The sequence below is a fragment of the Tyto alba genome, unplaced genomic scaffold (genome assembly GCF_018691265.1).
Source record: "Tyto alba isolate M040663 unplaced genomic scaffold, T.alba_DEE_v4.0 Super-Scaffold_23, whole genome shotgun sequence".
NCBI classification, from domain to species: Eukaryota; Metazoa; Chordata; class Aves; order Strigiformes; family Tytonidae; genus Tyto; species Tyto alba.
Genome location: NW_024881297.1, coordinates 6406916 through 6424756, shown reverse-complemented (window position 1 = coordinate 6424756; position 17841 = coordinate 6406916). Strand labels below are relative to the sequence as shown.

The following is a 17841-nucleotide window of genomic DNA, read 5'->3' as shown; positions in this document are numbered from 1 at the left end:
TTTATTATGTAACTGTTGACTTCAGTTGATAGTGTGAGCTATCTTAACAAGTCTTAATAAGCTCTACTAACTGTTCTGTAATTACCTATGGCCAAACACACTCATATTTTTATTATCCCTTGCTAAATGGATGCTGCTACAACTGCTGCAACAGTCTGACCCTTCTAAAGAAGGACACTTCTGGCTTAACTTGTCTAAGAGTCTGCCTTTGAGCTGTAGCCACTGAAGCTAAAGATCTTTTTATCTATTACATTAGCTGTAAAGAAGATACAGAAAAGTTGTAGTCACATGATGATGACTAGCCAGTAACAAGTAATTACTTGTAGCACCAAATTATTTCAGACAGCTAATGAATCAAAACACCAGCTTCCTAAATGTCAGCACTAGATGGTAAACCACAAAAGTCTAGTGTCATACAAGTCAAGTGCCACTTTGAGTAACATATTTGAATTTTCTGGGTTTTTTTAAGCATTGTAAGTAAGCTCCGTGTGTGTGTACACAAATGCAACGGATGTGTCTGAGCCTTGGTGAGCCACTAATATTTAAAGTTTGTCTGGCAGTGGGAAAGGACTCCTGGTACCAGAGCAAGGAGCTCTGTAAATGATTAACCGTATCATTAAATTGTTATTTGTTAACCTGTGCTAGAACGAGAAGGTGGGAGAGGGGCAAGTGGGAATCTGCTAAGGTGATCAGAAACAGCTTGGGTTTTGCACCAAAAGAATAAGGTGACTGTGGAAAAAAATCCGAAAGGGAAAAGAAATGTAAATGAACCAGGGCACGTAATGCCTGTTTGCACATGAAATTCCTTTCCTGATTAGATTAAAAAGGCAATTTTTTACAGGAGGGAAAGGCCTGAGCATTAATTGCAGAGCTTGCAACTGAGGGGGAGGGAGGAGGCAAGAAGAAGGAGCATGAGCATTTTCGCAGGGTTAGCAGCATAAGGTCTGGCACCTCCTGCGGGAGCCAGGCACAGCCTGCTTGCTTTTCAGGCTGCCGCACGCGACAGCCGCCTGAAGTCAACTCAAAGTCACCCGGAGGAGCAGCCAGATCTGCGTGGCCACGGCTCCCTTCTCCTCATCCTTCCCCTGCACCTGCTGCACGCAGGGGGCTGGCGCGGGCGGCCGCAGCAGCAGCCGTGGCTGCCATTGCCAGGCGTGGGACTGGGAGGGACCAGGCAAGCTGAGCATCCCCGTGTGCAGGCACGTACTCCTCAGCAGCTCCCCAGGATCCTGCCGGCAAAGATGCGCTGCTGCCGCATCTGACGCGCCTCTCCCGTGAGAGCTTCTGGCAGTTTGAAGGCAATAAAACAAGCGGGAAGCCCATGAGAACATCAGGGTGCTGAGTCTATAAAAAGCCTTTTGAAAGGAATCTATTATGGACAGAGAGCCTCTTAGGTGAAGGGGCTGTTGTTTTTGCTTCACAGTTGCAGAGATAAAGGGAGCCAGCAAGGAGTGTCGTATCCTGGAGGATTCTTCAGCGGCCTTTTTAGTATTGTTCTTCTCTTTCCCCTTGCGCACCGCGAAGCACTGACCTTTTCCGGTAGAATTGGAGTCTCCGCCACTCAACCCCCTGTTCCAGCTGGGAGGAAGAGATCTTTCTCCCCCTCTGTGCAGGCACTTCTGTTTGAATGGAAGATATATCTTTTTGCTGAAACTCTTTTGTTGTGACATTACATAATAGACAGTTGTCTTGCTGCATGAAATAAAAGAAGCAAAAGGAACTAGACGGAAGGAAATTGCTCCCCAAAGTAAAACTGAAGCAGGGAGGAGAACGTTAAAAATCACTACCCAAGATCTAGAAGACTGCAAATCTCCTAGCTCCAGAGGAAAATACGCTATTATAAAAACTCCTCAGCAGCCAGTGACGATGAGCAGTCGTAGTGTTCCGTCTGGATGCAGCTGGTAAAGGAAAGCTTTGGAGGAACGTGGGGGCTCTGGCCTGTATGATGCCTGAAGACAGAAATGCTGGAGTCCGCAGCCCAGGTGCCTTAGCAGCAGCTCCTTTCATTCCTAAAACTACTTATAGGAGAATTAAACGGTGTTTTAGTTTCCGTAAAGGTAGGTTCATTCTGTCGCTGTGTTCTGCTTTGCTAGTGAAGCCATGGTTTCTGAGAAGTCAAGGGGGCTGTGTGTGCCGGGGCAGATGAGAGTACCAAAACAAAAGGCATTAAACAATGCAGATGCCAACATTCCACGAATTATTATTTACTTCTTTGTTCATTCGTTTGTAGGTGGCCAGCTGATACTGTCTCCTCTATATAATAGCCTGTGAATGGGCTGCCTGAATGAGGTGGCTTGAGACAAGATTATTGCAGAGCCTCTAAGCAAAAATCAGTGAGAGCAGTAGAGGAATCAGACCTGTGATGCTCTGAGTCACCTATTTGTCTGGCAGAACATCAGGGAAAAGAGTTTGGGTTTGTATTTTGTCTATGAATGAGGAGGGGGGAGAAGAGAGGGAGCAAAGCAATGTGATAAATGTGCATCTGTGCAGAAGACTATGTCCTTGGTCTCAGAGATTTCTGATGGATTGAAGTGCAGCCCTACAGTGCACTGTCCTGTTGCAAATGCTGCATTGCCAGTTCATCCTGCTGCCCTGCAGCCTGCGTTTGCCTTTCCACCTGCTGCATAGAGATGTTTAAAGCTAGTTTTCTTCTGCATTGCACATGTTCCTGTTGAAGCAGAGCATGGCAGTACTAGGGGGGAGGAGGGCAAAGAGGAGGCTGGCTCTCAAAATATGTCAGCTGGAAGCTCTGGAAGGAAAACACATGTCTGAGAAAGAGATATGACAAGTGATGATAAGGTGCTACAGTGCTTGGGATGGGTGGGGAGAAACTACCTTTATGATGAGGACGAAAACTTTGTGTGGGGGAAGAGAATATTGGTGCTACCTTAAAAACTATGCTGGACAGAGAAATCCAAGTGAAAGGGCTAAATTGTCATGTTGTTCTAAAGTGTGAGAAGTTATCTTACCCAGGGCTTATACAAATATGATCATCTTCATCTCCTACTCCTCCCTAAACTCTTCCTCCATGGTGCCATTTGTGCTTTTGCAAGACCGTGCAGCTCTCTGCTCACAAGACTCAGCAGTGATGTAGTGGCATCGTTGCTTTTGAGGGTTGTGTCCACAGGTAGTCAGGGGCGATGCCCTGAAATGAGGGATCACAACTAGTGAAGGACTCAGCTGAGATCAGCTATCGCCTGCTGCTGAGATAGCACTGAAAGCTGTTTGCCCCCTGTGTCCCTGCTCCCCAAGGCCAACATTTCCCTTGGTCTTTCTGGAGACTGGTCAGGAGGATGTAGATGTATCTCTATGAAGTGTGTTAGTGCATTTCACGGTGTTGGTGTGAATTAGAGCTCCCGTGACCTGCTTACATACTTAACTGTTTAAGAAATGTATGAAAATCGAGTAAAGGATGAACTGATAATTTTGCAGATGGCTGCATTTGTGCCCGCAGTGCAGCCCTAGCTGCTGCAAGGAGACCTTCAGCCGTTGATTCTTTCCCCATATGTTCTGACACTGACACTCTTCATGTCTAAAACTCCAAGTGAAGCTGCAGCGCTTGGGGCAGAGGACAGAATGATGGAGGCCATGATGCTGATTTGTTTTCCTCTACATACAATTTTTTTCAGTTGCTTTCTTATACAAGTTTTCTGTCAAGAGCATTGTCACAAGGCCCCTAGATCAGAGCTGGAGACTGCTGGGTGGGCATGTTTAACTAGATCCATGTCCCACTGAAATCAACAGAAAGATGAACTTTAACTGGACTTTCAGTCAAGTCTTTACTATGGTTGCACAGACAAATTAGGCTAACTAATTTGTCTTATTAATTGGCATACTGAATTCTTATAACTTCACTTGCAAATTGTATATCTAAGTATAAAAAAAGACAAGACTAGCTTTCTGCAAACCTAGTCCCTACTTACATAAAGCAGATCAGTTAGTGCTAAGCTGTGCAACATGATGCAGAAAATAAAATTCATGGGGAAAACCATTGGGTAGTCATTGGAAGAACTACAAGGGAATCATGACAATGTACGCTTAGGCAGAAGAACATCGTAATCTTCAGTGATGATACGAGGTGTAGAACCCTTCTTGGAAATCCAGATCAAAGCTGCATTGTGATAGGCACTGAAAAATTAAATGTCAGGCGTCTCATGTCATAGGAGAAGTCAGTGCTCAGACAGCAGCATCTGAAGAGAGACAGAGCCAAGTGTCTTTAAAATCCAATTTAGATAAGGTGCTCTCTGTTTAAATACCACCATAGGAATCTCCTGAAAATAAATGCAGGATAAATGGAGGAAGCAATAACTGAGAGTAACTTTGCTGGCAGGCAATGGTGAGAACGTTCATTAGCATGGTGAATTTGGGTGAGCAGGGTTTTGGAGGAGGAGTTGGCATTGGCCACGGCCAGAGAAAAGATGCAGGCCCTGATGTGATCGACTGTGATAAGTTCCTGGTGATGTTTTCAAAATTGCCATCTTCCTTTCTGGCCTGTAGATAGTTCTGCTCTTATTTCAGAGTCGTTTTTTTCTAAGCAGTAACCTCTGGTATGCAGCTGTGCTAAACTCCAGGGTAGGACTTTATCTTACCTTATGTACTGCTGGCATTACACTGACTGCGGGGTGGGAGGAGGCTTGGAGGAAAGAAAATGAGTGAGGTGGGAACAAAATTGTACCACTTCTATTTTTGGTGAGATTTTTCCCCTCTCCTGTACATTACGAAATTCTGTAGTAAAGAAGAAAATATTTCCTGCCTTTGATCCACTTATAACAGCATTTAGTGCTGGGGAACACCAGAGCAGAAAGCTGATAGGAAATAATAATTGAAGACTCCATTTTAAGTGTTATGTGGCCATGGTAGCCACTTCTTTGTGTTATTCCAGGACCTTTGTTCCCAGCCCTGTTGTTGAAAGCCCTGATCTGTTATTTTCACTGTCAATACTGATGCAGAATTGAGAGCTGCTTAAAATTCTCATCCAGATCCTAAGCTGCAATCGATTCCTTTGACCTTAACTGACCCTTTCTGATCAGTGTAGCCCATAAGCTCAGAACTCGGTTTGGAAGGACAGGGATCCTCTGCTGCATATTGAGAGAACACACGTACAGGCATGGGCTCTCTGTGCTTTATGCTGCCTGAAAATTATGCTGTCATCTGAATCGCTGAGGGGTGCTTTGGGAAAGGCAGATACTTTCTGGCTGGCTGAGTGCGTATGCTGTGGTAGAGCTAGAGTGGCAGGTGGGCTTTTTCAAGCAATTCCTTATAGAGCAAGGAGACAGAACTGCCACCTAGATCTTTCTCCTTTTTTCTTACTGAATAAAAAGCTTGGAGTCAATAGACTTGAGATGTGACCCCTGCCTGTGTTCAGTAGCTAAGGAAATAATTGACTGGTGGCATTCTTAGATTTTGAAAACATACTCTAACTGTGAATATGTACCGTTGAAAATACCACAGTGCTTTCACAACTCTTGAGTAGACATATGTAGAATTTGTATATAGCACTGTAGTGTCTTTCATAAGCTTTGTGGGTGTCTGTTAGGCTTGGAAATCCAGTTTCTCAATATGTTTATAAAACTTCTGCCACGGGAATGTCCTAGTTAATGAATAACTGCTCGGCATGCCCTTTACTAGCATGTGATTTTCCTCTTTGATGTTATGCGTGATCTTGGCTTAATTGGATATAGCTTTAAAGACCTACAAGGGCCTCTCTGAAAAAGCAGTTCTGTTGATTAAATCTAATGACTGGTCAGAACTGGAATCCTATACATTTCCCTGCCTTCCTCCAGCTGTGGGGAAGCCAAGCTGCTGCCAAGCTCAGTGTTTCTTGTCGGTTTTATTTGTTTCCCCTCTGGCACCCTATCCCAAGGATAAACCAAACCACAGGTCAGCACTTGTGCATCCATGCATTTCTGGATTTTGGAGACATTAAGATTTAGGAGGAGAACTTGGGTTTGGATTACAACATGAGTTATGAGGGCTCTCTTTTATTTTCTTCTCCACAAAGGTGTTCTTGTTTAGTTACTGGAGTAGAAATTTACTTTTAGAAAACAGTGTGTGTAGTTATCTCAGTGGTTTTGGCTATGTTGTAGTCTCCATAACTTGGACTATCTTTTCCTTGCTTCTCTAAAGGAGGTGCTTGTAGTTACCAGGTATAACTGATGAGTGTTCTCCGTTGTCTGTCTCTGCCAATTACTAAGGTAACTGTATGTTTGCAACCACAATTCTTGTCAGCATTGCATTTGCTTCATAACGGTCAACGTCTTAGTCTTCATAAACTCTTAATCTGCAGCATCTCTGTAGTAGTTAGTTGTGATGTAAGAGTGGGTAACAGCATTAGAAAGGGACAATGGAAGAAGGTGCACCTTACAGGGCAATGATCGTGACTTTTATTCCAAAACAGTGAAAAACCCAACAGACACCAGAAAGGTGATGAACAAGGTAAAAGTTATGACAACGTGATGAGGAAGCAGAGTTGTCATGTTTCTGCCACTTCTGCCCCTGGCAACAGAGTACTTTTTCCATAAGGCATCAGCGAGTCTGTAACTTCAAGTCAGTATTTATGCAGGCTTATCAGGACTGATTCCTTCCACAGCCAAGCGCTGCCTGGTGCAGTGTTCTGCATGTTAGGTGAAGGAAATGCTTCCTTTGGAGAAGTTCAGCCTGGACTTTGAAACCGAACCAAGCCTGCCTGAGATTAATTCCAAACCCGAACAAATTGGAGAATGTAGCGTGTAATAAATGGTGACCTCAAAAGCACTTCAAGGTGTGATGTGGTGATTTTCCATGACACTTAGGTCTTAACTTTAGGTTATAACATGGTTGTCAGAATGACCATGCTAGCTATGGCTTCCCAAAGCTGGATGTGGAGAGCCTCATGCCTGGGAGGTAGATATGGCATTATCACCATTCATGTAGATGGGGAGACAAGTCCCTGAAGCTTTATCTGACGTGTGAAGATGATGGGGCACGAACCTACCCCTCTGGCCATGAAGTATATGTGTGGCCAGACTCAATGCAGCTGTGTTCTGAGGACTGTGCATGATCTCAATCCAATCAGTCAAGTATGAGACAACTGCTGTAGTTATTCCGTCTCTCTTTCAGTCATTCCTAGTCTATCTGTATTTAAAGTGTCTCAGTAGAAGTCCCTTTATTTACAATATACCTTACTGCAGTTGGTAGTAGAAACAATTCAATGTTTACACTTCAGGGACCAGAACCGGGAAATTTTAGGCTCTGATTTGGATTAATTTTTTATTTTTATTTTTCCTTGGCACTGGTTACCTCTCTATCACATCAGGTTTTATTTTTTCTCAGTTTTTTTAAGGTTTTCTTCATCCAGTACCTGTGATTTGCTGCTACAATACAGAACCAACTTTGCTATATCCATTTAATGTCAGTCACCTTTTGTATTTGAATCACTTGTTACTATTTGTCTTTAAAAAAAATACTGTTTGACACTAGTTACAGACACCTTAGTGCTTTATAGTTGCTGCATGGTTTCAATATATTTTGTGTTGTGGTGCATCAGCAATTTATAATAATATAGGAATGATTTCTGCTCCCACTGCACAAAACCCCCTTATTCTGATTTTATTTGTTACCTATTAGACATGCTTTGGAAGCCAATTCTATAATGAAGGGGAAAAAACAGACAGCATCTCAAAAGATTTATTAACAGAAAGTGATATGTTTTGACTGCAGTGTCATTACTAATAGGAGTTTCAAAGCAGTCTCTAAGGTTTGAGAACTTACTCTTTCCTCTGGAAATGTAGGCTGCAGTATGTGCATTACTGATTAAAGAATGTTAGCATGGAGAGAAGAAAGTACAGCCAACAGGACAAAGCTTTATCATACTAACTGTACTGTCAGTGGGCATGAGTTGTAATCGTTCAACATATAACTGGAATATCCTAACTTACACTGATTAATTTTGTTTGAAAAGAGGCAAAAACTCTTGCATTTCAAACCAAGAAATCTCATGGGCTCTTGAAGGCAAGCTCAGACTGTACGTCCATAGGACAAACTGGAGTAGAACGGCCAAGTCCTGCACCTAAGAAGGTACAACTCCATGGAACCAGCTCTGCAGAGAGGACCTGGGTGCCCTGGGGGACAGTAAGATGGGCAAGAGCCAGCAGTGGACCTGGCAGCAAATAAGGTTTGGCTAAGGAAGCAGTGTGGGCAGTATCAGCAGGAGCAGAGCCAGCAGAGGGAGGGAAGTGATTAACCCCCTCTGCTCAGCATTTTTTACACCATATTACAGATACCGTGTCCATTAAAAAGAAAAAAAAAAAAATAAATGTGTGTGTGTAGGGGATAAAACTGATAAAACTGGAGAGAGTTGAGCAAAGGGCCACCAAGATGCTAGGGAGCTAGAACACATGCCATGTGAGGAGGGGCAGAGGAAGTGGGACTTGTTCAACCAGGAGGAGGGATGATTTGGGGGACACTGAACAGCAGCCTTCTTGTATATTAAGGAGGATTTGAAATCTCCAAACTCCCATAATCACACAGATTCCTTAACTGACTTTCAGTGGACCTTCCTCCTTAATTCCTCTACTTTCAGAAGGAGAGTCTAGAAAATGGAGGGACTTGAAGATTTCCTCTCTTTTGGCCAGCAGCAACCCTTAACTCAGACAAATACAGGAAATCCATGTTCATTTAATACTCCTGCCACCCCTATAGGCAGTTTGCAGGAGGTTAGGAAGGTATGTAAGCATTAAGAAAATATTATTTAACTCTTCTGCCAGCATGAAGAGGCTGAACTTTTTGGACACCAAATATTCCACATCAGTCAGTATTCTGCTAAACTTGACTCACTCTGAAATTTAAAAAAACCTCCTTCTTTAATTGCTAATTGTTGGGGTTTGGGTTCTGTACATGAAAAAGAGCTAATGAAGAGTGACCGTGTGATGTTCAGTCGCCTTACCCGCTGCTGGTTTTGCCATCCACAATTGTGAGTACCATGCAAATCACAAAATATTCTGCTCTGCATCTCGGAATGCTTTCCGGCTGTCTTAGCTGAACATCAGTTACTTTCTCCAGTTATTTCCTGTGCTACAGGAAAAATAATTGCACTCAAATACAAACCCCAGACCTTCAGTATGGGTGACTGACAGCTTGCTACCCACTTGCCATAACATCCTGGAGCATTTGCAAAGCAACTTGCCCCCTTACAACTGAGGTGTGAATTATCTTTTGTTAGAGGAAAAATGTACACATTGAAAGTTGCCCTGAAGGATGTTCCAATCTGAACACTACCTTGGCTTGTGATTACTTGTTCTTGTAATTGATGGTTGAATGAAGTTTTTGGGCCAAAAGCAAAAGCTGACTAGCACAACTTTGTGCTTTCTTTAGAAGAAGCAAACCAAAACAGCTCTGTTGTCCTTGCTGAATATTTTTAAACCAGAAGGAACTGTGTACTCAGTGAAGGGCATAAGTTGACCTACTGCCTTTTTTTTTTTTTTTTTCCTCCAAAATATAGTGTACATAATTGGAAAAGGAGCCTGTTATTTGGTCTTTAGTTTCTGATCATGACTGCCTTAGAACTGTTCATTGTCTTGCTATACGTAGAAATTGAATTGCCTTGCTTCAGCCCCAATAGTGTTCAACAAATGGTTATCTCAAGAGAGAGCTTCCATCACAGCTGACACATGCTTAAACATTATTGTGATGCTGTCTGTGATGGCTAGCTCTGCAGTTTGAAGGGGAGAAGCAAAATAGATTATGAAGTGTAGCTGTCTTTCCAGTGGTAGCAATGATATTCTCAGATCAGGGTTGAGGTTAATTCTGTCAAAAATACTCCTGAGGTTAAGAACGAATGCAGGTTTCCTCCAGTTCATCTGGCATATTTCACCTTTCATGTCTGATTCTTTTTTCATACACAAAACTTATTGTTGCTAAAGCAGGCAGTGATAATGCAATTGGTAATACATTATAGGAATGGTCTTTGTTTATGTGGAAAAACCTAATTAATAACTTGGTTTAGTGGGAACAAAATCGTGCATTATATTTATAAATCTTTTGCCCTCCATGTGTAAAGGTAACGTTTAGATGCCATTGAAACTGATACATCAATAGTTAAGCATGAACCAAAGAAGTTGGAGAGGTGTATTACTTTTGAATCAGAAGTTTTGCGATGGAAAATCCTATTTGTATTATTTCTGGTTTCTGTTTATGGTCTGAAAAACCATTTACAATATTTTATTTTAAATAAGGTTTCTAAGCATTATTGTAAAATATGTCAGGATTGTATTTTCACGAGAGTATCAGAGGTGAAATTGTGCATTTTATCTTAAGAAAGGAGTAGGTTAATTGTCCGTGCATTTAAATGACCTGTAAATCGAGTGGGTTGTAATAGAGGACAAGGGCTCCTCAAATGTTTTTTACAAATCTCAGCCAAGTCAGATCTCTCTTTTTCATGCAGGTATTTTTGGCCAGAAGCTGGAAGATACTGTCCGATATGAAAAGCGATATGGGAACCGCCTGGCTCCTATGTTGGTGGAACAGTGTGTGGATTTTATCCGACAGCGGGGGCTGAATGAAGAAGGCCTTTTTCGACTGCCTGGGCAGGCCAACCTTGTGAAGGAGTTACAGGATGCGTTTGACTGTGGAGAGAAGCCTTCTTTTGACAGGTAAAATCCCCCAGCCGTCCCCTACTCCCTGAAGCCTCAACAGGACATGATCTGCTATACTGGCTGACCCACGGTGCTGTAAAACATGTGGCAGCAATAGATAGAATGACATGGCTGTGTAGGTTTTTCTGTATGTTTCCTATTATCACTCTAAAATGTCTTCTTTTTTTTTCTGACTTTGATGTCTGATTTCAAAGAGTTTCTGGAGAATTTCCATTTGTGAAAAGCTGGTTAGGAAGAGTATTGCTAATGGTTTGGCTTAGTCAAAAATATCTTCCACAAAGGCAGAATTTCTCTTATCACCAGTTTCAATATGTTCCGTTACCTATAAAACTGACTGGAAGGGAAGTCTGCTTTTATGTATCCCTTTATAATTTTGGGCCTTTGGTCTTAAAATAAGTCTCTGTGACTGTAATAACAAACCTACGTGATTTCGAGGGCCCAGATCCAATTTGCATTCCAATATTTATACAGTTTTGCAAAGCTAATGAGAATTCTCTGGGCCAAGGAAGAACCCAGACCTGTTCACACAGCTGTGTACGACTTGAGTATTTTGTAAGATTAATTTTTTGTGCAATTTCAGCTCTCCTTCTATAAGCATTGATAGTGGTAGTCCACATATTCAGTGTGCGCTCAGAGTAACAGAACCAGTGGTTAATGAATGCCACATAGCCTTTTTAACACAGATCAGAATTAATATGATGGTAGTGAAAATCCAATTCAAGAGACAGTTAGACAGTGGTTGTCCGCAGCGTGTGCCCTAAGTGACATCCGTAACACACCTCCAAAATGGAGGCAGGATACTTCACTCCAGTTGAGGGCCTAATGTGAATTAGGGGGAAGAGGCAGTTTACATTTATTTTGTGGGATCTCTGACTGATAGCAGTGCAAGCAACAGGAAGGAAAGCATATCCTGATCTTTTAGTGCAAAACCATGCCATGATACGAACCTGATTGCTGGAAATCATTTACCTCCCTGCCTTTCCTGTTCCTATGAAGTGAGCAAATGTGTTTTGCATGAATGTATGTGTATCACAGATGGACAGAAGGCAGACATCTGTAATACTGTTTTATCTCCAACAATTTCCTCAGTCCTGACCTTCACTTTAAGAATTGTCAAGAATTTATAATGCTCTGGAAAAGAAAAGTGAATTGTCTTCCTATGAAGTTTGGTAGTTTTTCATTGGAGGGTGAGAGTTAGGGTAACTGACCAAAAAATACCTTTAAGGAGCCGGTGGACTGTGGGAAGTGACAGTGTTAGCTGATAAATGTTTGCAGCATACTCGCTGACTGTTCAAATACCGTGTAACTTATTTTAAAATAGTAAGGAAGCATCCATTGAGTATGTTTTCCTTACTTGGACATTAAGATAAATATTGCTGGCCATGTCTCTAGCACAACCTCTGCCAGAGATACAGGTAGGTGAATGCCAAAACCAAAAGGTTATTTTTTCCATACCTGTAAGTGCCAAATACATGTGGAGGAATTGTTTAAATGAACAAGCCATCCCAAAAGTCCAGGAAGGTGATGCAGTGAGAGGTACAGCTTGAAAGAGGTTCACAAGTTCTATCTGTTCAAAACAAATGAGACCAGGGCTCTGGCACATAAATGGGTGGGGTTTTTTTCCAAAGTTTTCCAGCAACGTCTGTAGCACACACTAATGAGCCCCAGGAACAGGCATGCTAGCTGAGCTTTAGCAGATGAAATGGAGAAGAGATTTTATATGCTACTGCTGTGAAGAAGGCACATAATCTCTACTACAGCAATTAGAAACATCAGCAGGAGTTGCCTATAAATCGCTGGTCCTGCAGTTCTGCTTCTGAAGCTGGGAATTTATAGAACACTGACCTTGTATGTCTGCATGTCTCCTTGTGAAGGGTACTTTTTCTGTTTACTTTTTCACATTTGAGTTTGGACCGGTGTGATTTAGGTGTAGCAATGGTCCAGAAGTCAGACAGACATAAATTCTGTTCTGATCTCTGCCATTGTTTCTATTGGACATCTACTTTTTTCCTCCAACCTTTTGTTCCATTCGTAAACTTCTGAGGTGAAGTTCATTTCACAGTGTTTATAGAGTGCCTATGTGATTACCTTGCTTGGGGGTAACTTTTCATTGTGCTGAACAGCAGCATGGTCTTCAGGTTTGATGCAACCTGTTTGGCAAGTTGAGCTCTTGGAAAGTGGCCACGATATTAGAAGTTGCTGTGGAGAAAAGAAAAAAATGTATACATTAGGGGTCCACTCTTACTTTCTCTCATGAACCTCCAGATCACTGTGTTTAATCTCTAATTATGTGTTACTATTAGTCAGAAGTCTGGTAGTGCAAGATCTACCTAGGTTCTGTTTATTCACTGACATTTTTCCTGTTCTCATGCACCAATAATAATAAAGATTTTTGTAGTCACAGCTGAGCTGACAGTTCTGTTGATGGTACACGAAACGCAATGGAATCCAGGTCACGCTTCTGTAGTAGTGCCAGGTCACCGTCTCTTACTGGGAGAAAGACTAGCTGCTGTCATCAGTGTTGGAACTAATACAAAGATCTGATGTTTGAGGAGTTTGCCATTTTTCATATTGACATTTTTTTCTGTGCACGAGTCAAAGAAAGTCAAAGGCTTTAGAACAAGTGAAGATGCTTTGAAATGTGTGTGTAGGCTTATGCATATGTTTGTGTGAGACATTAAATAATCCTCTTCTTTATGCTTCCTTAGCTAATTCAGTAAAATAATAACTCGCAGAATTAAAAGCAAAAACAAACGTAAGATTGCATAGCCATGATTAGTACTCCTTTCAAATGTCATCCCCGCCCTTCTCCAATCTCTTGTGTTCCTATCTGCAGCCCTTTGGCAAAGACCACAGAACAAATACAAGCAGAACAGATGGGGTACATTTGAAAGAAGAAGAAAAATAGGTTCAAAAGAAAATGCAGCCATATTTTAAACCGTAAAACATGTTTGACAAACAGTAGCTCTCACATGAGTTAACAGCTGGATGTTCTGATACTGGAGTCAGTTATAAAAATTCAGAGTGAATCCAGGACAAGTTGAAAAGTGGCAAAAACCTTCATGTATTAACTTGATCTTGATCTTATAGTTAGATATGATGTTAATGAAGAATTGTGAGCTATGTGTATGAGAACAGAACCAGTATTTGAAATTTCTCAGACTCACAGAATGAGAAAACCCAGTATCTGATCTGAAACATCTGACACCCCAGCCCCCATAGTATGAAAACTGGAACATCAGCATTTCTTGCAGTCTTGGAAAGGGGAGGTACAGCTGCTACAACTGAAAACTGCTGAGGCCTTTTATGTGGAGTAAAAAAAACAAAACAAAACAAAACAAAAAAAACCCCAACCAATTGAAAATTGTATGTCAGTTTAAAAACAAAAATCAATAAATACCTCACTGCCTCTGTATATACCTGTACATATTGTGAAATCTGCTTTAAGGAACTAACAGTGCAATTAGTCAATCATTCATGCTTGCTACTATTTGAAATGTCCTTGGTATTTCCAGTACAGCTCCACCTCTGTAAAATTGTCCCCTCCAGGGAATCCATTTTGCTTGTCCTTGGGGTGTTTGCTTCTCTGTGCTTGTGTGGCTTATATTTTAAATTTAAAGTCCCTCAGCTCCTTTACAAATCATACATTTGTAATGATACAAAGTGGATTATGACTATTTGTTCTGTAAAATTAGCATAGTGAATATGGCTCTGGATAAGAAAAATAAGGATTTGTTCTACATTTTTTTACCTAGAAGGGATCTTTCTCTTATAAATTTGATTTCTCTTTTTATTTTACCTCTTTCCATCTACTGTTCATCACACTTACTGCCAGATGACATGAGAGTTAAGATTGCTTAGGGTGAAAAAAATATTTGAAATATCACTGAAACAAATATTAATATTTATGTGACTGATTGATGTATGTGGCTTGGATTTTCATAACTACTATAACGGGTATATATAGTCCCATGGTTCATTGAGTTTAAAGTTACATAGCCTACCTGCCTGTGTTTGTGTGTATGCACAAGAGAGAAGCACATAAATGTGTATTTAGCAAAACAGAATCCCTATTACATTCTGTCACAGGTATGAATTCCTCTAAAGAAGACTGCAGTACATTATAGAACAAAATATTACTGCTCTAGTCACCATTTCAATCAGCTGAGAAAAGGGTATGTAAGTGACAGTGTATGATAGCTGGCAAATGCTAACTATTATTTACTGGAGCCAGATAATCCAGAATGTAGAACTGGTATGTTCCTGGGCATTTAATCACTGGGATTGGTGAAGCAAAGTAAGACAATGACAAGGACGGTACTAATGTTATATCCTCAAGGTGAGAAGGACCACATGCACAATTTTTTAAAATGTTGGTGAATGCAAGAAATTGGACCTGTGTCAGTGGGGCTGCAGTCTGCACTGGCACTGTACAGACTGCAGTTAGACATTGACTTGGAAATAACTGCTTATGAAAATTGCTCTTTTGTTTTCCAAACACAGGCCAGTACATAAGTATTTGTTTAGAAGCAGATAGTTCCCCACAAGCAAGAGGCTTTATTCCCTTCCTAGTGGGGAAAGTGCAGTAATCCCTAAACAAAACATTTTTATGTGAAATGAAAGTCTTTACTAGTAAGCTGGTTCCTGCCAAACACAAATGGCCTTAGGACTGTGAAAATTCATGTTCGTTTCTGCCTGTTATAGGTTTCCTTCCCTGATTCTCACAGTCTGCTCATCAGTTATGCCTCTGGAGCCAATTCCACATCCTAATTCCAGCCCTCTTTCTAACCAACTAGCAGAAATAACCTCTGCATATGGCACAACTCATAGACCTAGTCTAGCAATTAAATACACGTTAGGAGACACATTGCTAGTGTGATGCAAGGGTCATTAAATCGGTTTAATTGGTGTCCTGCTGTAGGAGAGTGTGCTTTTAGTTACTGGCAGTGAATGAACATTTGTAGTTGCTTCCCATGAATTTCAGTTTCAGAAATGGAGTTGGTGTGTCAGCTGTGATTTAAAAAAAAAAAAAAGGAAACAATGTATTTCACTTGCCAGTGACAAATGACTTCTTAGATGGCCATGGTCACCTTTAAGAAAGGATGACATTTTGTTACTATGTGGAAGGTCTGGGAGTGTGGTTTTTTAAAGCATCCTTACTTAGGGTTGCAACATTTATGTTTTTTACTTCTAGTAAACAAGAACAGGTAGTTTATTTGTGGTGTGTTTCCATGGTTTATATATACTTGCAATCCCTGCAAAGTCTTGCAGAAACTTAACAGCTTTTGTGAACGACCTATCAAATGATAAAATAGTCTAGCAGTGTATTCACTGGGGCTGGTTGATTTTTGTCCTGATCTGTTTCTTAGCCCTCTGCCCACCTTACCAGAGAGCGCTTGTGTGTCTCTTTTTTTCTATCTTTTTCTAAGAAATTTTTAAGGTCCTTCCATAGAGTTTGTCTTTTCATTTGTCTGTCCTAAATTACTGTCTTCATTGCTGCTTTTAAAGCATCGCTCTCTAACCTGAATTAATTGGCTGCTGTTAGAATTACTGAAGTGGATGTCTAGTTTAGAAATAGAGTCTGTCAATCTTCAGTATTCCTTGCAGTGCTTACTCCCCTGGAAGGTAGTACAGATTACAAAAATCATGAGCGCAAGGACAAAGGAGCAGAATACATGATTGTTTTGTTTTGGTTTTTTTCTCTGTCTAAACAGAAAAATAAGAATTGAAATCAGTGTGAACTTAAAGTGGAGCCAGGCTCTTGCAGGTGCAAGGAGAGGACAGATAGCTCAGGGTTTAAAATGGTAAATGCTTCCATACGTGTTTCACAAGTTGCAGGGAAAATTTCAGCTGGTACTTAGATTAGGCACGGTACTGCTTGTACTACACATGCGTTATGTTGGAAAACGATATGGAGAGTAATGCTTTGAAGACGCCTACAAAGTGAAACAAAAATCACATAGGGTATTCAACCAGTTATGTTACACATTTGACCTGACCTTTGAATTTCTGGACGAAAGCCTGACCCTCAAAATGTCGAACCACTCCTGATTCACTGTAACATTACCGAACACAGGCTTTGCCCTCCTAGCCGCTGGGCACTGGCTTGTCAGCACTAACAATGCTCTGATTCTCTCTATATGTAGTTGTGCCTATCTGTAGTGTTCCCTTGATGTTGCTTACTCAGTGTTTCATCACTGGTTTATCACAGGCTCTAGCATCTCGCTGTAGCTGCCTGCAGACTGGCAGCCAGTTAGGAACTCCTCCTCCCGTGTCAGGAAACCTCTACACTGGGCTGAGAGCTGCTCTACAGACCTGAATGCAGCTAAGCAGGGACACAGTCAACAAACGTTCTGGTGGGTACAGGACGTGTTTGTTGGTGAAGGGAGACTGTCTGTTTCCAGGATTGTGATCTGTGACACATCTGAAATGATGGAGCTGTAATTCCAGTAATTCTGTGAGGTACTGATACACAAACTGTTTGAACTGTGCCGTTCTCCTTTGTTTTATTACCAGAACTCCTGAATTGAATTATAGCCTCACAGCTTGTTGTTCCCTACTGTTTGTTCTTTATGGCAAACTGTTTATGTGTCATCGTGATCTAGAGCTATTTTTGGCACAGCATTAATCTTTCTGTAATGTGACCTTGCCCTGTTAATATTTCCTCTCTGAGAGTTTATGAGGAGCTTGTTGGCTTTGTGCTCTGAAGCGCTGACTCCAGCTCTCTGAACACGCTGTCTGCTCGTCCGAGTGTGAGGGTTATGCGTGGATTTCTGGCGGCCTGCTGGGCTCCAGTGATTTCTGTTTATGGTAGAGAGGGTGAAAAACTCCAGGCGGTGTAATCGGTCTGACAGCCACTTCCACAGCGTCTGTGGTATCACAAAGGAAAGTGCTGTCAAAACAGCAATGCCATGATGGATATTAATGACAAAGTTCAGATGAATGGGGCTTTGAATATGTGTAGTCTGATGACTAAGGAGAGGCTGTGGTGCATTTGCATTTGTAATGCCTCTGCATGGGCAGTGGTGGAGCGGGGGATGCTCCTTTGGAAACATATCAACAGGAAAGCAGCGTTACTGTTTTAGTGAGGCAAGTAATCTTACTCAGACTTTCCAGCAGAACGTGCCGAAATAGACTGTTTCTCAGCTTGCTGATGCTTTTTGTGTTGCATTGAATTTTCTGCTTTGTGCTTTGTCATTCCCATTTCAAG

At 41.5% G+C, this 17841-nt stretch overlaps 1 protein-coding gene across 10 annotated transcripts in view; it reads left to right on the top strand.

The window, feature by feature from the left end:
- The window catches only part of ARHGAP24 (Rho GTPase activating protein 24), a 225847-nt gene that overhangs the window by 193069 nt on the left and 14937 nt on the right, over window positions 1-17841 (top strand). For 9 of the 10 annotated variants that reach the window (XM_032997916.2, XM_032997914.2, XM_032997915.2 and 6 more), the window contains one exon: window positions 10421-10628. In XM_032997916.2, the coding sequence (XP_032853807.1) occupies window positions 10421-10628 (208 nt within the window). Of the gene's footprint in view, window positions 1-978; window positions 2058-10420; window positions 10629-17841 lie in introns of those variants that run through there. The other variant, XM_032997920.2, reaches the window with a different exon arrangement.